Source organism: Aethalodelphis obliquidens, unplaced genomic scaffold (assembly GCF_003676395.1).
Source record: "Aethalodelphis obliquidens isolate GAN/ISIS:26980383/991018 unplaced genomic scaffold, ASM367639v1 scaffold31, whole genome shotgun sequence".
In the NCBI taxonomy this organism is placed as follows: Eukaryota; Metazoa; Chordata; class Mammalia; order Artiodactyla; family Delphinidae; genus Aethalodelphis; species Aethalodelphis obliquidens.
Genome location: NW_020837975.1, coordinates 8,775,115 through 8,799,470, shown reverse-complemented (window position 1 = coordinate 8,799,470; position 24,356 = coordinate 8,775,115). Strand labels below are relative to the sequence as shown.

At 42.2% G+C, this 24,356-nt stretch overlaps 1 protein-coding gene and 1 long non-coding RNA gene across 2 annotated transcripts; one reads left to right on the top strand and one right to left on the bottom strand.

The window, feature by feature from the left end:
- Positions 1–1,729: 1,729 nt before the first annotated feature.
- On the bottom strand, positions 1,730–8,849 carry SRSF3 (serine and arginine rich splicing factor 3). The gene is made up of 6 exons (XM_027127071.1): positions 8,713–8,849; positions 6,781–6,988; positions 5,347–5,481; positions 3,149–3,187; positions 2,850–2,936; positions 1,730–2,666 (listed from the first exon to the last, which is right to left on the bottom strand). The coding sequence occupies exons 2-6, from the start codon at positions 6,984–6,986 to the stop codon at positions 2,639–2,641; spliced, it is 495 nt and encodes a 164-aa protein (XP_026982872.1). The 5' UTR covers positions 6,987–6,988; positions 8,713–8,849; the 3' UTR covers positions 1,730–2,638.
- Positions 8,850–8,990: 141 nt separating this feature from the next.
- On the top strand, positions 8,991–22,720 carry LOC113631034 (uncharacterized). Its single transcript, XR_003437167.1, has 4 exons — positions 8,991–9,724; positions 10,391–10,462; positions 21,205–21,255; positions 22,121–22,720. It is a non-coding gene; the product is annotated as an uncharacterized LOC113631034 (long non-coding RNA).
- The last annotated feature ends 1,636 nt before the right edge of the window (positions 22,721–24,356 follow it).

Sequence of the window (24,356 nt, the reverse complement as noted above, 5' to 3'; positions counted from 1 at the left end):
TGGGGATTCTGAAAATAAAAGCACACTAATACAAAGTACTAAACCAGTGGTTCCTATATAACCAGGGATGGAAAAATGAGTCAGTAGGCCTGGAAAAGTCCATTCCTGATAAAGAAGCACTGTAAGAATATAAACTATAACTCTACAATAAAAGCAACCAGGACTTTCCATCCAGACATGGGTGAGTCTTAAAAGGTGGTGATGCCATCTACTGATCACATGATCTTTTAAGGAACTGTAAAAAGCCATAGAAACAGTAGATAAAAGGTATCTACATCTCATAAAAATAAAATTTCTCTGGCTAATTTATCTTTGTCTTTACCTTTCTGCTTAAGACATGGTGGTCAGAAATAACCCACAATGAACTGAGAACCACAGAATATTAACTATTCTTGAAAGCATAAAAACCAACTATAATCCTTAGATATGTTCCTTAAATTATCACCAAGTATTAATAGTGACCTCTAGTGAACACCTGTAATCATTACACCACAAGTCAAACTTTCTGTGACTACTTTCAGTATCATATTCAACTGAGAATGCAAGACAAAACTGGCCAACGGGACTTGTTAATTTCAGAAATTACAGTAGAGAACGTTTTAATAGCCAGAATGTAAGGTTTTAACGATTTCTATCTTCCATATTTTTAAACAAGCCATAAAATTGTGCTAGGGTTTCTGGTTAAAGTGATTGCAAATTTGGACCCTAAGGATAAATCCTAGAGGTTAATTTTAATATCAGGTCTGTATTAGCCACTTTATAGCTACAATCCACTATCCTTTTTACAGAAACCCTTCCAATTTAAGACTCTGCAAGTTGTATACTGCCAAAAATGCCCATGTAGATTTATAAGAGCAGTGTAATATTGATGTACCGAATTACTTCCATGAATTCTTAGCTATCTTGCCTTGCTTGACCCCAACAAAGGTTTTAAGCTATGAAATGCCAGAAGACAAAGGCCCAAAGCCCGAGCTCCCAGTAAATCAATAGCCAGTCTTAAAAGTATCTTCTGTAACGAGGCTCATACTTAACTCCACTGACACCAATTCTCCCCCTCTGACACCCAGGACTCTCCCTCCCTTGATATGTGCATGAAGGGTGAAGAAGGACCACTGGAAATAATTTGTTTAGGATCTGCATCTTATAAAACATCCTTATAGATTAATATAATGACTTATCTTTCATATTAATGTCAGTACAGCATAATCCAAAACTATCTTTAAACAGCACATTTAGGAAACTAAGCCAAAAGACTGTTGCATTATGATTTAATCTAATTGCACAAAAATTTGAAATTACAACTCCTCTAGATTTCTAAGAGGAAGGTTATGCATGCCTCCATATTCAATTCTGCACTGTTACATTTGAACCATATAGTGAATTTCACATCATGATGGATCAATTTAGAATCCCCATGCAACACCTCAAATTATATAAAATGGAAGCAATTTTTAAAAGCTTTGTGGAACGTATTCATGCTAATTTTTTTTTTTAAACCAGCAACTTTGGATTATAATGTATCAGGTGGATATATTTTAAAACGTTGGTCACTGAATATCAAGGACTTTGAACTGGCTTCTACTCCTAAAAATGTATCATCGCTTAGGTGGACAACCAAAAATTTCCTTCACTTCAAAAGCCTCAAATTGTGTTTCTTACAGAATAAGATTTGTGTAACCAACTGCCTTCTATGGGACAAGAAATATGGTAATAGTGGGTTCAACTATTACACAATTATGTTAATATTTTATTTTCAAAAGCACTTTACAAGAAAATGTAAGTATGGCTTCCAATAGGAATGTTATACCTGGACTTGATTGGTACCAAGCTCAGATTTTAGTTTTGCAAGGAAAAACAGGCTTTCAGGTTAAACAACAATTTGTAACCAAAACTTTAATCCCAAGGATTCTCACAAAACATATTACAAATGACAGCATGAAAAAAAAAATCTTGCACAGTAACTCAAAGTTCAGCTCTACAATGTACCCTTAAACTGGCAGGACATAGGTATCTTGAATAGTCTCAAATTTCCAAATAATATTACAAAGAGCTAGGTATCCATATACAGCAATCACAGAAGGTAAACTAACTTTCTTGAAACTTCTTAGATTCTAAACCCACTGGACAACCTCTTGTCCGGTGTGAAGACTAGTGGAATTTTTAAACCTCTAATCTAGTTTAAGGGTGCAGCTTTAATTTTTACCTGCTAGCTTGTGTTCACAGCAGCTTTTAAAGACCGCTTAACTACAGCTGCATACCATATCCCAGCTACAGAGTCTTTTCAATTTTTGCCAGTTTTGTTTCCGTAATATTAAACATCACACTTTAGCTGGGCAGGAGTTAGAGGTTTATTATCAGTCTGTGCAAGACTAAAAATTCAAAGCAAATTCAATTTTGCTTAAGGGAACATTGTAAAGTAACAATTCTTGATATTACATGCCTCATATGATCCATTTCAAACCATAGAGAATTACATCTTTATGTGTCACTGTTCCAAGAGACAAACAAATGTGAACAGCTAAAACATTTTAAAAATGCACCAAGCTTATGAAGTCTCAAACAAAACTTGAATTTTCTGTACATACTCCTGTCAAATGAAGTTATTTCCTGTACACCACTCCTCTTGCAAACTGGTCTTCTATTTCCTTTCATTTGACCTAGATCGGCTGATAAACAGAAAAACAGAAGTTACACCTGTAACTCCGTTACACTCTGACAAAACATCAAAAGATTTTTATGGGAAAAAGTTGTAAAATTTTTATCCAAGTGGCTTAAAAGAAGACCTATTTCTACTTTTAATACGTTATGTATGCAAAGTCTTAAATGGCTCAGGTCATTAAAGATCTTACCTACGAGACCTAGAGAAAGATCGGGACGGCTTGTGATTTCTCTCCCGGGACAGTGATCTCTCTCTTCTCCTATCTCTAGAAAGGGACCTGAAGTCAGAGGGAAAAGAAAAACAGTGCCATTCAGGATTATACACAACAAATACTTGTAAGAGAAGTTTCTGAAAGCTAAAAGCTATGCCAGTTGATTCATTACTGAAGTCAAGGTCTATCACCATTAACCAAGTCATTTGGGAAACAGCTTAGGAATAGCACAGACACTCCCACTTCTGAGAATGTGGCCCCCAAAAAAGGTTATTCACCTGCTCCGGCTGCGGGAGAAGCTTCTCCGTCTTGGAGATCTAGAAGCAGAAAACAGGGAAATTAGGCCAATTGTCAATTAGCATTTATGGCGTGAGGCATTTCCCAACTTTTCAATCTCACTGTTGGGCCCAGTGAATGTGCCGAAGAACTGGCACCCATCGTCCAAAAAATAAAAAAAAAATTTTTTTTAAAAAAGAAAAGAAAAAAAAGGCACAGAAGGATTAAGGAACCAAAAGCTCAAGTGAAAAGCAGGTATTCCAACCATGGATTCACTTTAACAAAGAATGCTTCACAGCAGATCTGTCCAATGCAAAACTTCATGTCAAACTAACTTCACTACCCAAACACCACACCAAAATGTAGTCCCACAAGTAGTTCCAAAAACAGTACCATAAACCAGTATTTGGAACCCATGCAAACCTGCAAGTCCATGACAAGACTTAGGTACCAGGTGGATAGTGTAATTTTGTGAAAACGCGCTAGGTGTAAATACTGATGCCATTAAGTGCTATATTAGAACTGCATTTGTGATCATCACATTTAAGAGTGTGTTTAGGCTTATCAAAATTACCTTAGCTTGGCCCACTTCACCCCCATAATTTAAAAATTTTGAAAACTGTTAGTAAAACCATTTAAAGGTGATAGGATTCAACAAATTTTTGCTAGAAAGGAAAGCTAAATCTGTTAGAGTTATTAAAATTTTTAGTTTGGCATCTCACACATGCAAATAAGTTTCACTTGAAGGTCTAGTTACATTATGAGTTCCCTATCACCCTTAAAAGTTTTATTCAAGCAATATATATATGTACGTTACCATTCAATTATGCACAGCCAGCCTTTGATCCAGAAAAAAAATTACTTTAAGCCGCTTACTCCTTATTTTAACCAGCAGTAAACTGTATAAGCAGGAAAAACTTACTAGTTTTTGGGTTTCAACAAGCTAGAAATGGTGAGGTGAGGCTGCCGGACTGACGGCCAGGAAGAATTTGCTGAAAAGGTTTTGCCAGATGTTGCGTTGGATTTAGTTGGTTGGCGAAGGGGGTGTTGTGGATTTTTCCTGCTTTTTTGTTAGCCGAAGGCTGCTGCTGTAGTTGTTGTGAAGACATTTGGTAAATAAACAGCTGAGCTGATTGGCCAGGAATGTGTGGGCGGTCGAGGTGGCTGCTGCCGATTTGGTTAAGGTTGGAGAGAAGGCTGAGAGAAAACAGCATGCTCGGGAACCAAAGGGCGGTGCAACCTGACGACTGGCCATGCCTGGGTCATGTGAAACGACACCAGCCAAGCTGAATGGGGCGCGCTGGTCACATGACGCTGAAAGGGCTAGTTGACTGGCTAATGCAGACTCAGAGGGTGGTGAGAAGAGACATGATGGTGACTCTGTAACGGGGTTCATTTTTATTAATAGATGGACCAAAAAGCACAAAAAAAAAATGAAAAACAAGCCATCAGTACAACCATCTATTAGCTAACAAATACTCTTTATTATGATGGGCAACAGTGTGTTTTGTTTTTCAAAACAGCAAAAGGGGCAAGATTTTGAACTCCTATCTCCTAGGACTTCACTCACCTGTAAGAGGTAAATTCAGTCCTACAGAAACTATTTGGAGGTTTGAGGAGATGTGGAGTTAGCATCCAGACAATACTGCCTGGTCCAAGAATGATGCCATTTTCAATTATAAAAAAAACTGCATTCTCTCCTATTTGGGTTTGAAGAACAGATGACTGGGATTACTTTAGCCCCCTTTATTGGTCAGTGACTTAAGTTAGTTTCAGAATGATTTCTACTTTACCAGTTGTAACATTAAAACAGCTGCCTGCTTGATAAATATTACAATCGTGCTAATAGAAAACACATTTTTGTGAAGAGCTAGAGTTGAATGTAATGTTTGTCATTATGGAGTCAAGAAATGGAAAAAGGCCTAAACTGAAGTATAAGGGAAGACTTGGAAAGATGCAACTAGAAGATGAACTAGAAGATAGATCCAAGATAGAAGTTACTGACTACCAACATGAACAATGACCTAAAGACAAGCCAACACTCAGCACAACTCACATATCCCAAACTACACCCAGCAAATGTTTCATAAAAACCTGATTCCTCACAATTTAAAACCCACCAACAAACTTTAAGAGAAATACCTGCTCCTATTAGCTACTCCATTACACCAATACCTCTAAACACGCTCTCTCTAAGTACCTGCGGCGAGGTGGAGGACTCCTCCTCCGATAATCATCTCGAGGGCGACGACCCCAAGAAGGAGGTGGGCCACGATTTCGACTTCTCTTTTCACCATTCGACAGTTCCACTCTTACTCGGCAGCCACATAGTGTTCTAGGAGGAGAAGAAACGTTAAATTTAAAGCAGCCCAACTGTCCTTCTAGGAGATTAAAGCAAGGGAAAAAAACCCCCACTCCTATAACTAGCTTCTTTGCAAAAAATACATCTTAATGTCTGCAGAATCCTTAATACCAAAGCAAGTTTTAGTTCCCTTATTTTTTCTAGTAAAGGAAACCAACTTCCTTACATTTTATTGCCGTTAGTCTGATCACTGGACTCAATGTTAACAGGTGCAATTTAAGTGTGAAAACGCCTGGATTCATCCTCCCAGAACTAGTTCATCTGTACATCCTGTTTCGACTTCTTCCTTTGAGGCTGCAACAACTGTTTACCAATCTTACTCTGTGTATCCGTTGGTCTCCTCTCCTCCCCAACCCCCCCGCCCCCCGCCAGGTAAGTAGCAGTAAGTTAAGACAGAAGCATTCTGGCCATTTTACATCTCCCTCTCCCCTCAATCATCACACACAATACTTGACACATAAGACTACTGAGAACAGGAGGAAAAAAAAAGGGCAGTTATTTCCCACCTTTTCACTGGTCCACAACCATTATGTTTAGATAATTCACCATATGTGGACAGTGACTGGCAAGAGGTGGGGCCCTGGAAAAATGTTTCTGTAACCTGCTTAGAATAATGACCTTTTTTACAGCTTTACAGCCAACTCTCAGACCCTTTAATTTTTGGATCTTAAGGATTATTTTCCTTGTTTTCATGAAATCCAACGGTTTTCAAATGCCAGGAAGCAGAAGGGCAACACCTGTTCACTGTTAAGACTCAGGTGTTGCTTATCAGCCAGCTAACAGACCATTGTAAATGCAAAGGGAAATAGCTGTATGAGCCACAGTTCCTAAACAAAATTATTTCCAACATGTAAAAGATAATAGTACAATAAACCCACGTAACCATCATCCACCTACAATCAGTTTGTGGCCATAAGAGAAATGTCTGATTCCACAATTATTTTAGAAACAATTCAAAGGTGACAACACAGTTGATGCTTTGTGGTGCATTTAGATTAAAATGTTTCAACCATATGCAGCTATCCACCCACCAAGAACTGACAGTTAAAATTATTTTCTTCAATGGCCAACTGAATAAAAAGAAACTTTTCCTAGGTATCTACACTAAAACTGTTCACTCCTTTGATTGTCAGAAAAGGTTTATGTAAATCTCCAGTAACATCAATTTCAGATAGCCAAGAAGCCATCTACAAGCCACGTATCCTAGAGATTTTAAATATTAAAACACGATCAACATTATTTATCATTAGTATAAATTAATCAATAAATTACCTCCCATCTAGCTCTCGGACAGCATCGGCTGCATCTCGAGGATCTTCAAATTCAACAAAAGCGAAGCCAGGAGGGTTTCTAGCAACCCACACACTTCGGAGTGGTCCATAATAGCCAAAAGCTCGTTCCAATTCAGTCTTGTTACCATTGTTTCCAAGATTACCTACATAAACTTTACAGTCCAACGGACAGGAATCACGATGCATTTCTGTAAAAAAAACAAAAAAAACCCCCCAAAATATCATAATCCACACAGTGAAAAACAGATCCTTAAGAAAGAATTCAAAAATACTAAAACCCCCCAACACTAAAAGCACTACCCTTTAAACAGTTACCGATAACTGCATGGAAGCCAGCACAGATTGCCTAAGAAAAAAAAAAAGCCTCCTTGAAGAGTGAGGGGAAACAACACACTGGAGGAGCATTTACCACAAAGCGGAAACTGAGTTAAGGACTTTACCTATTTCAAATTAATCTTAAAAAACTAAACAGAAAACACCTAGAAAAGTAGGACAACCTACTCAAAAGCAAATACAACTCGCTGAAGACAAACCACTAGAAACGTGATACTAATGTGCCTTCACAGGCCAGAAGTTAACCAGCTTCATTCCTCAAGCAGCAAGACAAACTTGTTATTAAAAGATGTACCTCATTCTATTCTCAACACCCAAAAAGTGTTAACCCAAATGTCCAGCAACAGGTAAGTGGATAAGCAAAATATATTATCCATACAATGGAGTACTATTCAGGAATGAAGTACCCATAAATGCTACAAACGTGGATGAAACTTGAAAGCATGCTAAGTTACAGATACCAGACACACAAGTGCACATATTACGATTCTGTACATGTGTAATATCCAAAATGAGTAAATCCAGAAGTAGATCAGTAGCTACCAGGGGCTGGTGGAGGAAAAGGGGACAGGGCAAAAGGGAAGTGGCTGCTTATGTGTACGGGTCACCTTAGGGGGTATAAAACGGGTTAGAACTAGAGAGATGGTAGCTGCATAACATTGCGAATGTACTTAATAACCTCTGAATTGTGCACTTTAAAATGAATCTTACGTTAATTCACCTCAGGGGAAAAAAGTTGTTATACAAGAATTTAGGCACTTAGGGGGCTTTGATAAATCTTAAGTACTTACGAAGTCGTCTCAGCAATGAATCTAATCAACTTATAGGCCAGTATCAACTGCATAAAAGAGCAGCCAGTCCAAGAACTCAGCTCAAGAGCCACTTTCTTCTCTCTCTGGGCTTATCCAATTAAACAAGCCAGTCCAGACACATCCTATTTGTGTGACCCCACCCTGCACCCAGGAGAGTTATGAGTCCAAACCATTGCCGGGAAATGGGTTCTTTTCCTTTTTCCAAAAACTTTACCGTGACCAGTTACAGGCCTACGTATTAATGCAAAGAGCTACAAGAACAAAACAGCTCAAGGAAGAGCGGTTTAAAAAAATAAAAGTGATTGGGTTCAGACTATAACAAGTTAAAAGAACATAAAAATGAAGATGAGTACAGAAATCATTTACTAGGGATGGATCGAAAGGCCCAATCTTGATTACTGACTTGAGGAAAAAAATCATGAGCAGCTACCTAAGAAAACGCGGGGCCTAAAAAAAAAAAAAGGCGCCATAAATTGAAAAGCCGCGGCCCGGAGTACGACGGACTACCGAGTCCTCCTTCGCCTCAACTCTCGGGCAATCTCACTTTCCGGTTCACGCCCCCAGTGAAGAGTTAAAAACACCTCCACTTTGAGACCTGGATATATCCTCCGAGGGGCCGGGGGCCCCCGCCACCGCCCCGTGCTGAACGTCACAAAATGGCGGCAGCGTCTCTTTGTCTCAATCTGGCGCCGCCATTGGGCCTGGCCCCACTTCGGTCCCGTTAAGGCCCATTTCCCACCTCATTCCTTTAGTCGCTGGTCACTTACCGAGACCTCGGGTTAGAAACGCGTAGGCTCAAATCCACACACCCCCAGCTGGGTCTTCCTGGTCCCCTCGCGCCTGGCACCGACAGATGCTCTCCCACACCCGTCGTCCACGAAATGGCGGACCACCGCCGTCTCCTCGCCCTTATTTATAGGCCATGCTGTAGTCACATGACTGGACGGGCTCGCCCAATGAGGGGCGGAGGAGGCTGTGACGTAATGGCTACAAACTCAGCGAGAACAGCGTTGCTGGGAGCGCGCTCTGGTTGTACCGCCTTGTCTGTGGAGGGTAGCAGCGTCGGGCTCAGGTTGTCTCAGGCCCGGAGCTTCCCTCGGGTGTAATTCCCCAGCTGCTGACCTCCGAGTTATTCTCAGTCCCCTGTCCCTCACATCCAAATAGGCTGGAGTTTAATAACACCTCCGCCGTCACTCCCAAACACTGATAGAGCGTTTTGCTCCTAATAAGTTTAAAGTATTAGATGAATTCACTGATTACTTCATTCTCGTGAGCGGTGAGGCTGGAACTAAGATCGTCACGTTTACAAACGTGCTTCGAAATTGCTCCCAAGGTCAAGGAGCTGTTTGTGAGCGAGCTGTCACCAGATTGTGCCCACCGGGGTCCCACACTTAGGGAAAAGCCCAAACCTGGAAAGTCCGCCGAACTCTGGCTGGTTTCCCATCCCTCACCCAAACTGCAGGATTTGGCGGAGACGATGGGGCATCATCCTGGACTCCTGAAATGTTTAATAGAAACGCAAACGCAAATGAGACCGGTCAGGCCATGCGGAAACTGTCACCTTTAGCAAGTAGAAGTACAAGGAAGTTCCTGAAGAAGATTGAATTTAAATTCAGCCCCCCAACCCCGCACCGAGGGCAGGGGTGGGGTCCCTGGGTCACTCACACCTTCCTCTGTTTCCCACTTCACCTAAAAAAAACCGAGCCACAAGATTAACTGTTGGGAGAGAAATACCGCGATGGTGTCATAAAAATCACCAAAATCTCCTTCGCCGGAACAGTGAGTTCAGTTTTGCTGGTGTTCCCTACCCTCTTTCTGTGAAGTCTGACTTATTGCTAAAACTTATTTAAATCTGCTCTCAAGAGAAACGATAACTTGTATTTTTCCACCATTAGCTGAAAGATATACCAATTATTTACTTGTTTTGTTTCTCCCAGATATTCTCTTATTGTGCCTGTAAACGATTTATCCATAGTGGGGGAAAAATACAAAGATTTAATGCCTCTGAGCCTTAGTTTTCACACCTGTAAAATGGGGATTTCATACTCCCAAGGAAAGAGGGGGAATGGGAACTGCAGTTGTTGAGCCAGGCTCTGAGCTGGCCTTACCCTGGGGTGTTTCCCAGGTGAGGGATTCTAGCAAAACCTTTCTGTTTCTCTTCTTACTTTTCTTTCCTGTAATTGTTTTTCTCTTCTGGCTCACTTATATTTGCTTTGATTTGCTCCCCTCCTGCTCTGTAAGTTTTTCTCCTCTTTTTATTTCCTTCTATCAAAGCGAAGCCTTTTTGAAGTCAGACAGTCCTAGATTTGGACCACAGTACTGCTGTTACTTACTGCTAAAGTGTCTGGAGAAGAGTCCCTTACCCTCTCTCAAGATTACTTTCTTCTTTGTAAAATGGGATAATTACATCAATGCAGGGTTGTTATGTGCTGTCTACCCTCACAGGAACTTCAACTTTGGTCTATTGCGATCACACCTGCATCCCCAGGGCCTGGAAACAAGCCTGACACACAGCAGGTGATCAAAACTTATTTGTTTAATTATTTAATTAATTAAAAGAAATTATGTAAATAAGCTGGCACAATATTTGCTCAAAAAAATTCTGTGTTCTTTTCACATCTCATTCTTTAGTATCCCAAAGTATCCCATTCTTTTCCACCATTTTTCCTGTTTTTGTTGTTGTTTGTGCATATAATGCTAGTCTAGCATGCATCTTTCAATGGAGCACTCTTTTTTTTTTAACTCATTATATTTTATTTTTGGCTGTGTCGCATCTTTGTTGCTGTACGGGGGCTTTCTCTAGTTGCAGCGAGCAGGGGCTACTCTTTGTTGCTGTGCGTGGGCTTCGCATTGTGGTGGCTTCTCTTGTTGCAGAGCACGGGCTCTAGGTGCGTGGGCTTCAGTAGTTGCAGTGTGTGGGCTCAGTAGTTGTGGCACATGGGCTCAGTAGTTGTGGCTCTTGGGCTCTAGGGCGCAGGCTCAGTAGTCGTGGTGCACAGGCTTAGTTGCTCTGCGGCATGTGGGATCTTCCCAGACCAGGGATCGAACCCTGCATTGGCAGGCGGTTTCTTAACCACTGTGCCACCAGGGCAGTCCTCAATGGAGCACTCTTAATCCCTCCAACTGTATTCTCAAATACGTTTTGAACCTCCTCTGGCCATCCACACACACTTTCTATCTTCTAGTAACTGCAGCCAAGTAACTATCCATTTAAATTATGGAATATTTTAATGTTCCTTTAAATTTATTCGACCATCAACCACTCTTGTCTAGACCCTAGAACCATAGGAAGCTTCAACGGGACATAGCAGAATTTCTTAGACAAAGAATGGGGATCATATGTGGTAGTAAACAAACATCCTTTGATTTTCTCTGAGGAACTACCATTCTCACAGTAGACCACGTTATTGATTTAGGTGTGGTTGGGTCCTACACCCCACTTTTTTAGGGATAGAGACATGAGCATCCCTAGTTAAATCATCCTGGTTCTTAGTGGCCCGCCCCACCCCCATTAGTTCAGGAATGGATGACTAATCCAATCAGACCTGTCAGCTAATGGGACTTGTAACTTTAGAAATTTCAGTAATTTTAGAATTTTAAATAGCCACAATCTAAGTGTAGAATGTAAGATTTTAACAATTTTTATTTTCCATATTTTTTACAAGCCATAAAATTGTGCTAGGGCTTCTGGTTAAAGTGATTGCAAATTTGAACTCTAAGGATAACTTCCTGGGGCTAACTTTTTATCATCAGGTTCTGTATTAGCTGCATTATAGCCATAATCTATTATCTTTTTTACAGAAACCCTGCCAATTTAAGACTCTGTAAGTTGTACACTGCCAAAAATGTCCATATAAATTTATAAGAGCAGCAGTAATTATTGATGTACAGTATTAATTCCATGAACCAGTAGCTATCTTGCCAGCACTGCTGCTAGGCCAGCCAGAGAGAGGTGTGTTCCTTTCCTCCGACTAGTGGGGTCCTGAACCTGCCAGCCATCCTCCTTCTAGTAGGGAGGAAGCAGCCTGCAGTGGACCCAACCTAAAGAGAGGGAGAGCTGACAGATGGGGAATAACGAGCTCTAAAACTCTTGTTTAAGAAGCCCTGACCCAATTCCACTTTTGAGATTCCCAGTTGTTTGAACATACATGTCCCCTACCTCTTCCTCTGATTTGCCTAAGCCACTTTGAGTTGGTTTTTTTTCCTGTCACTTATGAACAGAAGGATTCCAAATACAGAACTTACTCTGACATCTCACTACCTCAAGTCAAGAACCATGGCTCTAAGTTATTGTCCATTTCTAAAATTCACCTGTTACCAATTTGTTAAGTGCTTTTTCTTTTTTTCTTTTTTTAAAAAATTTATTTATTTTATTTAGTTATTTTTGGCTGCGTTGGGTCTTTGTTGCTGTGTGCGGGCTTTCCTAGTTGTGGTGAGCAGGGGCTACTCTTCATTGTGGTGCGTGGGCTTCTCATTGCAGTGGCTTCTCTTGTTACGGAGTATGGGCTCTAGGCATCCAGGCTTCAGTAGTTGTGGTGCATGGGCTCAGTAGTTGTGGCTCGCGGGCTCTAGAGCGCAGGCTCAGTAGTTGTGGTGCACGGGCTTAGTTGCTCCGCGGCATGTGGGATCTTCTCGGACCAGGGATTGAACCCGTGTCCCCTGCAATGGCAGGCGGATTCTTAACCACTGTGCCACCGGGGAAGCCCCTAAGTGCTTCTTCTTAATTAAAAAAAAATTGAAGTATAGTTGATTTACAGTGTGGTGTTACTTTCAGGTGTACCATACAGTGATTCGGTTATATATATATAGGTATGTAGGTATACATATATTCTTTTCCAGATTCTTTTTTTTTTCCTTGTCTGCGTTGGTCTTAGCTGTGGCTTGCGGGTTTTCTCTCTCTAGTTCTGGCACGCGGGCTCCAGGGCGAGTGGGCTCTATAATTGTGGTGCAGGGGCTCCAGAGAGCGTGGGCTCTGTAGTTTGCTGCACGTGGGCTCTCTAGTTGAGGCACATGAGCTCAGTAGCTGTGTCACGCGGGCTTAGTTGCCCTGCAGCATATGGGATCTTATTTCCCTGACCAGGGCTCAAACCCAAGTCCCCTTCATTGGAAGGTGGATACTTAACTACTGGACCACCAGGGAAGTCCCCCCAGATTCTTTTTCTTTATAGTTTATTTAAAAATATTGAGTATAAGGAATTCCCTGGTGGTCCAGTGGTTAGGACTTGGCACTTTCACAGCCATGGCCTGGGTTCAATCCCTGGTCAGGGATCTCCGGCAAGCTGTGTGGCGCAGCCAAAAAATAAAATTAAAAATTCTAGGACTTCCCTGGCAATCCAGTGGTTAACACTCCTCCCTTCCAGGGCTTCCCTGCTGGCGCAGTGGTTGAGAATCCACCTGCCAATGCAGGGGACATGGGTTCGATCCCTGGTGCAGGAAGATGCCACATACTGCGGAGCAACTAAGCCCGTGAGCCACAACTACTGAGCCTGCACGCCGCAACTACTGAAGCCCATGCACCTAGAGCTCATGCTCTGCAACAGGAGAAGCCACCACAATGAGAAGCCCGCGCACTGCAATGAAGAATAGCCCCCCCTCACTGCAACTAGAGAAAGCTCATGCGCAACAACGAAGACCCAATGCAGCCAAAACAATAAATAAATTAAAAAAAAAAAAAACTCCTCCCTTCCACTGCAGGGGGTGTGGGTTCCATCCCTCGTTGGGAAACTAAGATCCCACATGGTGTGCGGTATGGCCAAAAACAAAAAAATCTAGGACTTCCCTGGTGGTGCAGTGGTTAAGAATCTGCCTGCCCATGCAGGAGACACAGGTCCCAGCCCTGGTCTGGGAAGATCCCACATGCCATGGAGCAGCTAAGCCCGTGTGCCATAACTACTGAGCCCACACGCCTCAACTACTGAAGCCCACACGCCTAGAGCCCGTGCTCTGCAACAAGAGAAGCCACCGCAATGAGAAGCCCACGCACCGCAGTTAAGAGTAGCCCCTGCTCGCCACAACTAGAGACAGCCCACGCAGCAAGGAAGACCCAATGCAGCCGAAAATAAATAAATGAATAAATAAATAAATAAAAATTTAAAAAAAAACATAATATTGAGTATAGTTCCCTGTGCTATACAGTAGGTTAAGTGCTTTTTAAATTTTTTAATTTTTGGCTTTGCCGTGCAGCTTGCGGGATCCTAGTTCACGTGATCAGGGATGGAACCCCTGACCTCAGCAGTGAAAGTGCAAAGTCCTAACCACTGGACTGCCAAGGAATTCCCAGATTTGTTTTTTGTTTTTTTTTTTTTTTTGCAATACGTGGGCCTTTCACTGTTGTGGCCTCTCCCGTCGCGGAGCACAGGCTGCAGACGCGCAGGCTTAGCAGCCATGGCTCACGGACCTAGCCGCTCCGCAGCATGTGGGATCTTCTCGGACCGGGGCATGAACCCGTGTCCCCTGCTTCGGCATGCGGACTCTCAACCACTGCCCCACCAGGAAAGCCCCGAGATTTGTATTTTTTTCTTTTTTCTTTTTTTTTTTTTTGGACACACTGCATAGCATGCAGCATGTGGGATCTTAGTTCCCCAACCGGGAATCAAACCCAGGCCCCCTGCAGTGGAAGCGTAGTGTCTTAACCACTGGACTGCCAGGGAAGTCCTGAGTGCTTTTTTTTTTAAGAAAAAAGAATTACTGATGGCCAGGCATTGACATCTATGTATAAGAATTAAAACATTCAGTATTGTGATTGACTTCCAGTATCCATGAAGGAAAATCTAATAAAAGTGTAGACCTATAGTTTCTTAACTACTTGGTTCAGTCAGTGTCCTCGTAGGAAGCAGATGACATACTCAACAAACGGTTAACTGAAGAGGTAATTATTTATAGAATTATGGGCAGGGTTAAGGAAACCCACAGAGGAGGGAGGAACTCCCAGGGGCAGCTCTTAGGCTGAGTGGGTCATGGAAGGGAGCAGGGTTACCAGAACCAGACAAATGCTGTAGCTATGAAGAGAGGCCATAATGACCTTAGGTAGAGGAACCGTGGCAGCCCAGTTCGGGCAGGGGTTGGGGGTGACCAGAGATGAAACAACTGGACTACTTTCTCTTCCTATAGTCCCATCTTTTGATGGTGCCTTCTATTGCCCAAAGCTATCTGGAAAACTGAGGGCAAGAGAGCTGGGTGATGCAAGCCCAAGTCAGCCTCCCAGGGCACAGAGGAAGGCAAAGACTGGGAATTGATCTAGGGTTGTATTGTCCAATACAACCACCACTAGGCTCATGTGGTTATTTGAGTCCAAATTGAGATGTATTGTAAATGTAAAATACATGCTGGATTTCAAACACTTGGTATTAAAAAAGAATGTAATGTTTATATTGATTACATGTCGAAATTAATTTTTATGTACTGGGTTAAATAAACTATATTATTACAATTAAATTCATCTGTTAGGACTCTGCGCTGTCACTGCCAAGGGCCTGGGTTCAATCCCAGGTTGGGGAAATAAAATCCCACAAGCCAAGTGGTGCAGCCGAAAAAAAAAAAAGATATATAAAGAAACAGATGAATTTTTTTTTTTTTTTTTGTGGTAGGCGGGCCTCTCACTGTTGTGTCCTCTCCCGTGCGGAGCACAGGCTCCGGACGCGCAGGCTCAGCGGCCATGGCTCACGGGCCTAGCCACTCCACGGCATGTGGGATCTTCCCGGACCCGGGCACGAACCTGTGTCCTCTGCATCGACCGGCAGGCGGACTCTCAACCACTGCACCACCAGGGAAGCCCTCTTTGTACTTTTTGACTGTGGCTACTAGAGCACTTAAAATTACATGTGTGGCTCACATATCTGTTGGACAGTGTTGATCTACAGGGACAAATGGAAAATAACCTCACACAATTCCAACAAATAATCATTTAAAAACTCGTTTTAATTCTATATCCGGGACAACTATGTGAAAATAGTGTTTCTGCAAATCACATAGTTTAAAGTTTTTGTTTTTGTTTTTAATTTATTTATTTTTTAAAATTTATTTTATTTTTGGCTGTGTTGGGTCTTCGTTGCTGCATGCGGGCTTTCTCTAGTTGCGGCGAGCAGGGGCTACTCTTCGTTGCAGTGCGCGGGCTTCTCATTGCAATGGCTTCTCTTGTTGTGGAGCACAGGCTCTAGGTGCATAGGCTTCAGCAGTTGTGGCTTGCGGGCTCTAGAGCACAGGCTCAGTAGTTGTGGCTTACGGGCTTAGTTGCTCTGCAGCATGTGGGATCTTCCCAGACCAGGGCTGGAACCTGTGTCCCCTGCATTGGCAAGTGGATTCTTAACCTCTGTGCCACCAGGGAAGCCCTTAAAGTTTTTTTTTTTAAGCCTAATTGCCTTGATCCTTTGAGGTGCCACCTTTTAGGTATTTTTATATTATTCCCTGAAACAGTTTTTTAGATCATATCACATATTTAACAATCATTCATTCAGTCAAGAAGTATTTGTTAGGTGCCTTCTATTGTCCAAACACTGAGATGGATTTGGAGGAAAAAGTAGTAAGCCAAAACAGAGTCTCAGGCTACCATCATGGGGCTAAGTTCCAACATAGAGGGGAATTAGAAAAAAGAATCTCACAAGTGGTTGTGAAATTATTTATGTAGAAAATGGTCTGAAAAGGGAAATGTTGTCTTAAGAACATGTCATAGGAAAGATTGGCCTGATTAGGTAAACCAAAGAAGGCTTCCTGGAGGAAGTGATGATTTAGCAGAAGCCGGAGATATCTGGCAAAGTTTGTGAGAGCAGTGAGAGAATGTTCCTGGAAGAGGGTACAGAATATGTAAAGTTCCTGTAGTAAGTTAGAGGAATTAAAAAAAAAATACGCCAGTGTGGTTGAAGCACAAAGTGAGGAATAATTTTGAAATTTCATTAATATGTAAAATGTCCATGTTATACGTCTATTTATTCGTATATCAACAAGTGTTTACAAAGTGCCTACTAAGTGCTTTCAGTGAAGCAAAGCTGAATCAATCACTTTCATTCAGTCAATAAACATTAATTGAGTACTTATTATATTTCTCTCTGGAAGGCTCAGAGAGCTGCTATAATGGTATGTTAGAAGTATGTGCACTCAGGAGATTTTCCCCCCCTCCAAAAGTTAACATTCATCACTTCTGAGAGGTGGAATATTGGGGGAATATCTAACAGTGGTTAGGAATCTTTAGGAGGTATACTTATGAGTAAGAGGTGTACTTATGTGTGATTTCTTTTCTTTTCTTTTCCTTTCTTTTCTTTTCTTTTTTTAGCTGTGCTGAGCAGTTTGCGGGATCTTAGTTCTCCAACCAGGGATCAAACCAGTGCACCCTGCACTGGAAGCACGGAGTCCTAATCACTGGACCACCAGGGAATTCCCTCCCTGGACTTTTTATTTTCTGAGTAGTGTTCTTGTGCCTGGAAAGGAATAATGATTGATTCTAGTGTTTTGATTAATATTAAATTTATCAAAGTTTCAAATTCTGAAATCCAATTCTTTCTGTAAGGTTAAGGTAAATTTCCAATCATTGTTATTTTATTTTCTAAGAACCTAATTTTTTAAATAAGATCAATAATTCCGGGCTTCCCTGTTGGCGCAGTGGTTAAGAATCCGCCTGCCAATGCAGGGGACATGGGTTCGAGCCTGGGTCCGGGAAGATCCCACATGCCGTGGAGCAAGCAACTAAGCCCGTGCGCCACAACTACTGAAGCCCGCGTGCCTAGAACCCATGCTCTGCAAGAGAAGCCACCGCAATAAGAAGCCTGGGAACCACAACGAAGAGTAGCCCCCCACTTGCCACAACTAGAGAAAGCCCGCAGCACAGCAACGAAGACCCAACACAGCCAAAAGTAATAAATAAATTAAAAATAAATTTCTAAAAATAATAATTCCCACTGTCCTTAGATAAATCTTTAATAGAATCAGAAGTTAAGCAGAATTTCCCTAAACAATTAACTTTATTTACACACTTGACTGATTTCATTCCTTTAAATGTATCAAGCAACATTTGTACATTCAGTACATTTAATTCTCTGAAATATTTCAAAGGTGTATCATAGCAGACTTAAAATTGTAACAAGAAAGATATCCCCTATTCATGGATTAGAAGACTTAATATCGTTAAGATATGCAGTAGTACACAAAGCAATCTACAGATTCAGTGCAATCCCTACCAAAATTCCAAGAGACTTTATGCAGAAGTGGAAAAGCCAAAATTAATATTGAGAAATAAGAAAAAATTTGGAGGACTCACACTTCCCAATTTCAAAACTTACTACAAAGTTATAGTAATCAATACATTGTGGTACTAGCATAAGGATAGACGTATAGACGATTGGAATAGAATTGAGAGTCCAGAAATAAACTCAGACATCTATAATCAATTGATTTTTGACAAGGGCCACAGGCCAAGACTTTTCAATGGGGAAAGAATAGTCTCTTCAAAACAAATGGTGTTGTGACAACTGATATCCACATGAAAAACAAAGTGAAGTTGAACCCCTACCTGATACCATATACAAAAATTAACTGCAAATGCATCAACCACCGAAGTATTAGATCTAAAACCATAAAACTCTTACAGTGAAACATAGGCGCAAATCTTCATGACCTTGGATTTGACAATGGATTCCTAGATATGGCACCAAAAGCACGAGCAACAAAAGAAAAAATAAAGTTGAACCTTATCAAAATTAAAAATGTTTGTGCAATAAAGAGCATTAAGAGAGTGCTCTTTAAGAAAGTGAAAAGGCAACTGTTGTGTGAAAAATAATTTGTCTGGTCTTTGTCCCAGGTTCCTGGCACTGAGCTTCTAAAACCCTTGGAATTTCCTGAGCAACCACATGATTAGAGGGTTGGGACTTTGAGCCAGCCCAATCTCTGGAGAGAGGAGAGGAGCTGGAGATTGAATTCAATCATGGAGCCATTGATTTAATCAATCTAGCCTATGCAGTGACACTCGCATTAAACACCATGGACTGAAGCTCAGTGGAGCTTCCTGGTTGGTGAAAACATTGATATGCTGGAGGGGTGATGCACCCTGATTCTATGAGGAGAAGGCACAGAAGTACTGTGTCGGGGACCCTCCCATACCGTGCCCAGTGCATCTGTCTATTTGGCTGTTCCTGATCTGTATCCTTTATGATAAAAATGGAACAGCAGGTATAGTGGTTTCTTGAGTTCTGTGAGTCATTCTGGTGAATATCAAACCTACGGGGATTGTGGGAACTCCTACATTTGTAGCTCTGTGTTCAAAAGTGCAGGTGGGGTTTCCCTGGTGGTGCAGTGGTTGAGAGTCTGCCTGCCAATGCAGGAGACACGGGTTCGAGCCCTGGTCTCAGAGGATTCCACATGCCACGGAGCAACTAGGCCCTGTGCGCCACAACTACTGATCCTGCGCCCTAGAGCACACGAGCCCCAACTACTGATCCTACGTGCTGCAACTACTGAAGCCCACATGCCTAGAGCCCATGCTCCGCAACAAAAGAAGCCACTGCAATGAGAAGACCGTGCACCACAATGAAGAGTAGTCCCCGCCTGCCTCGACTAGAGAAAGCCTGCATGCAGCAAGACCCAATGCAGCCAGAAATAAATAATAAATAAATTTATTTTTTAAAAAGTGGTCCACATCAAAAAAACTTAAAAAAAGGTCAAAAAAAAAAAAGGAAAAGAAAAGGAGAGAATCCACAAGAGGAGAGCAAGACGAGAAAGAAAAAGAATAATTATGCTGTTAATGATATCAAAATAGTGTAGCATTTTATAGAACATTTACAGAACATTTATATTCATGTAACTTGGAAGAGACAGGCTGGCTCCCAGCTTCTTCCTAAACCTCTTCTCAGCCACAAGATCCCTTCCTGTCACAATCCTGAAGCCAGCCTGACACATAAAAGATGATAAATGTTCATCAAAAATGAGTGTAAAGCTCTCATTCCCAGCCCTCCTCACACTTGCCCAGAGGCTCTGCTGCAATCTTTCCAGCCTTGATCTTAGAGCAAAGGGAGGTTGGAAGGTAGGGAACCCCAGAATTGCACCCCCTGCTCCTGGTCTCTTTTCAGCCTTCCCTAGCATGTCTTTTACTTTATTTTATTTTGTTTTTCATTTTTAAAAAAATATTTATTTATTTATTATTTGGTTGCATTGGGTCTTAGTTGCAGCATGGGGGCTCCTTAGTTGCAGCTTGCAGGCTCCTGAGTTGTGGCTCACCAGCTTCTTAATTGTGGCATGCGAACTCTTAGTTACGGCATGCATGTGGCTCTAGTTCCCTGACCAGGGATCGAACCTGGTCCCCCTGCATTGGGAGCGCGGAGTCTTAACCACTGCGCCACCAGGGAAGTCCCTTACTTTATTTTATTTTTATTATTTTTATTTTTATTGAAGTATAGTTGATATACATTCCCTAGGATGTCTAGATTGCTGCTGATTGCTTGCCACATATTTCAGAATTTAAATTACAAATATACCCAGATAAAGCTTTATTCTCCAGATAAAATTCTGTAGCTTGCTTCATGAGCTTTCATTGGTTGTTTTTGTTTTAAACTTTAAGGGGCAGGGCCAGCAAATGAGGTTATAATGTGTTCATTTATGAACTATAACCTGTTCATTTCAGGTTATAGTTTATGGCTCTATTCAGGTTATACGTCCTTTCATTCACCATGCTGTGTCCTGGGAAAGTTTAGTCCTCTTAAAGTGTGTTACAGAATCAAAAAGGTTGGGAAACACTGAATCAGCAAAGAGGAATTATGTGTGTAAGGAAACTGAGAAGGCTGGTGGCCACATAGTGGGCTTTAAGAGGATTCACAACTATTCTTAACATTCTCCCTGCACAACCACCACCAAATAACCCCCACAGAAACCCACGCAGGTGACAGAACAGTGCAGGTATGATTTATTTTTCAAATATATAAGTATTATACGTGTGTGCATATGCCCTATATACATACACACGCACACACGTGCGCACGTGCGCGCGCACACACACACACACACACACACACACACACACACACATATAGACTCAGAGAAATAGTAGGAAAGCTTATATACCAGAATAATAGCATTTACCTCTAGGTGGTAAGATGAAGATTTCTCTTTTTTTGGCTATTTATTTCTCTGTATGGTCTAATATTTTATAATTACATTTAATGAAAATTAATGAAAGTTCTTTTTACTGAAGAGCCAAAATAACTTGGGTTTAAAACTTTCATTTTAAATTGGTCCATAATTACTTTCCAATACTCATCAGTTGATTATCTAATTTCTCCTAGTCTGGGGATATGTCACATGACAACTGAAGTTTGTGAGTTAGCTGAGAGCATGTGAGTAATTCTATTTCCCTGGCACCGCCCACTCCCCCACCAAATACCTTTCTCCACATGCAGCAGCAGCTCCCCCGACAGCACACACAATAATTTTCACTCTGTAGTTTTCTCTGGAATTTACCGGATTTATAAAATGTAATTGTAGCATTTAGATTTTTTTTTTTTTTGGCCGCACCGTGTGGCATGAGGGTTGTGCCCTGACCAGGGATCAAACCCGCACCCCCTGCAGTGGAAGCGTGAGTCTTAACCACTGGACTGCCAGGGAATTTCCCTATTGTACCATTTATTTATTAGAAATTTTAAAATTTTATTTATTTATTTTTGCCTGCATTGGGTCTTCATTGCTGCACGTGGGCTTTCTCTGGTTGCAGCGAGCGGGGGCTACTCTTTGTTGCGGCAGGTGGGCTTTACCATTGCGGTGGCTTCTCCTGTTGCTGAGCATGGGCTCTATGCGTGCAGGCTTCGGTAGTTGCTGCACGCTGGCTCAGTAATTATGGCTCATGGGCTCTAGAGCACAGGCTCAGTAGTTGTGGCGCACGGGCTTAGTTGCTCCGTGGCATGTGGGATCTTCCCAGACCAGGGATCGAACCTGTGTCCCCTGCATTGGCAGGTGGATGCTTAACCACTGCGCCACCAGGGAAGCCCTATTATAGCATTTAAAGTAAGTGGAAACTGAGATACAGAGAGGTTTAGTAAGTTGCCCGAGGTCACACAGCTTGTAAGGGATGGAGATGGGATTCAAACCCCAAGTCTGGCTCTGAAGCCTGGTGATAACTTGAGTGGAAAGCAGTAATGCTCAGAAATTTTAGCCATTTGGAAAGACTGCCTTTGATGTCTCTGGGTGTGTGTGTTTTTTTTTCAGCTCCCCACATTCCTCCGGGAACCCTAAGGAACAAAGTGTCACATGAACAGTGGTCCTTCCTCGCTGCACCCGGCCTCCTGAGTCAGCTCAGTTCCTGAGCCTCCTTTTCTGATTTCAGCTCCACCCTCTTCCCCCCTCGGTGGCGCCTGAACTTCCATGCCTGCCCCAGTGTATTACCTTATTTGGTTCTCGGGCCCACAAAGAAGTCGGGAAAAGGATCCAGGCCAGAATAAAAGTATTGCTTGTGCAGCTAGTGGGTGAGAAATCTTTATTTTAGTGACCCTGGCTTGTGCTCTGAAAGTCACAAATACAGGGAAGCAAGTTTAGTCTCAAAAACAACCACAAAAAGCAACTGAAGAGGGCAGAGTGGAGGTGCCAATGTCACAATTTCTAATGTGTGCTTTTTTTTTTTTTTTTTTTGCCACACTGCACAGCTTGTGGGATCTTAGTTCCCTGACCAGGGATTGAACTTGGGCCACAGCAGTGGAAGCGCCGAGTCCTAACCACTGGACCGCCAGGGAATTCCCCATTTAATATGTGCTTAATTCTGTGATTAGAAAGAGATTTGTCTTTATTCAGCTCCTTCATGGCTGGCTTTCTTTCTTTCCTCTTTGTTGTGTTTCTAGAGTTTATACACCAATGCAAGGAAACTCAAGCCCAGAAAGTATAAAAAATTTTAGGTAGCTGGTACCATAGTTATCATAGTTTAGCATATGCTTATATGTTGCATGAATAACATTTTAAACCCGGTTCAGAGAGTCTCTCTCTCTCTCTCTCCCTCTCTCTCTCTCTCTCTCTCTCATCTAATTTTTGAAACTCTCTGAGGTAGATGTTCTTATTATATCTGTTTTATGTTTTCTTTTTTTTTTCTTGGCCGCACCACATGGCTTGAGGGATCTCAGTTCCCTGACCAGGGATTGAATCCGGCCCAAGGCAGTGAAAGCATCGAGTCCTAACCACTGGACTGCCAGGGAATTCCTATTATTATCTCCATTTTATAGATTAAAAAACTGAGTCACAAGAATTTAAGTCACTTGCCCAAAAGGTCCTAGAGTTCAGAATTACCAAGCAAGGCTTGCCCCCGCAGTCAGGATACTAACCATAGGCCCATTCTACTTCTGAGGCACCCCAGGGATCTGGAGGCCTTTATTTTACTTGACCTATTATATTTCAGCCTGTTAAGCCCTTACTCTTGCATTTCTGTCTCCTCCCAGTTTTGCAAGTTCCCAGCTCTCTGGCTCCTCCTTCTCAGTGCCCTTCAGAGTGCTTCTTTCTCCACTGCCTACTAATGCAGGGAGCCCTTAGAATTCCTTCCTGGTCTCTTCCTGGCTCCCTGTATGTGTCTGTCCATGAGGAACCTCCTCTACTTTCAGGACTTAAGTTCTTTGCTTTATCTTTGGTGGGGTGATTATTCCTTCATGCCTGAACCATACATCCAATACACATGCTTCCTTCTTTTATCCCTAATGTACTTCAGACCTCCAATTCACTATCTTCCCATCCTGTGCCCCACATCTGACTCTCACTGCTTCCCGGCCACTCTTGATTGACCGTGAGTCGCACAGCCTTCATTCCGGCCTGGCCTACCGCCTAGTCATCTTGTCTTTCCTTTCCAGAAACAAGCTGTGTACCTCTGCATTCAGCCTCCTTTGCCTGGTATGCCCTAGTTTGGGTTTTTCAAACTTTTGATCCCAAGAGTAAGAAATACATGTGACCTCACAACCCAGTACCCACGAGTGCATGACCCCAAGGGTAGGCAGCATCTAGGCTGTCTCAACAGTGGTTGACAACACCATGTTCGTGTTCAAGTTAGAGTATAGGTGCCAGGTCACACCAGTGAGAATTCCAATCCATTTTGTGTCCACACCCAGGGCAGTTATTCAAAATATTTAACCATAGTTCAGCCTGGACCCTAGCTAATCAAAACAGTCATGGGAGGGTTATGAGAGAAGAGACTGGGTGCCAAGGTGGGAAGAAGACAGGCACTGGGGTATGGGTGGGGAGTTCACAGAGCAGCGGCTATTTATGGAAGAACACAGATGTATTTGAACATTTTAGCAACTGCTACCTCTGTTCCAGAGCCTTCCAGCTGAACGTCAATCACTCCATCTACCCCTTAACTTCTGTGTCCCTTACTGACTCCACCATCTAAACCCACTTTCAGGTTCCTGGCTTTTCTGCCACTTGCTACTTTCTGCCCCATCCTTGCTCGGAAAAGAGCCCAGGAGGTCAGCCC

What these genes read in the sequence shown, in the direction of transcription:
- SRSF3 (XM_027127071.1), bottom strand. Translation starts at nt 6,986, where the DNA reads ATGCATCGTGATTCCTGTCCGTTGGACTGTAAAGTTTATGTAGGTAAT. An exon ending in AGTCCTCCACCTCGCCGCAG is followed by an intron (nt 3,188 to 5,346) that starts GTACTTAGAGAG and finishes TTCTGCTTCTAG; the next exon opens with ATCTCCAAGACGGAGAAGCT. An exon ending in TCTTTCTCTAGGTCTCGTAG is followed by an intron (nt 2,667 to 2,849) that starts GTAAGATCTTTA and finishes TCTGTTTATCAG; the next exon opens with CCGATCTAGGTCAAATGAAA.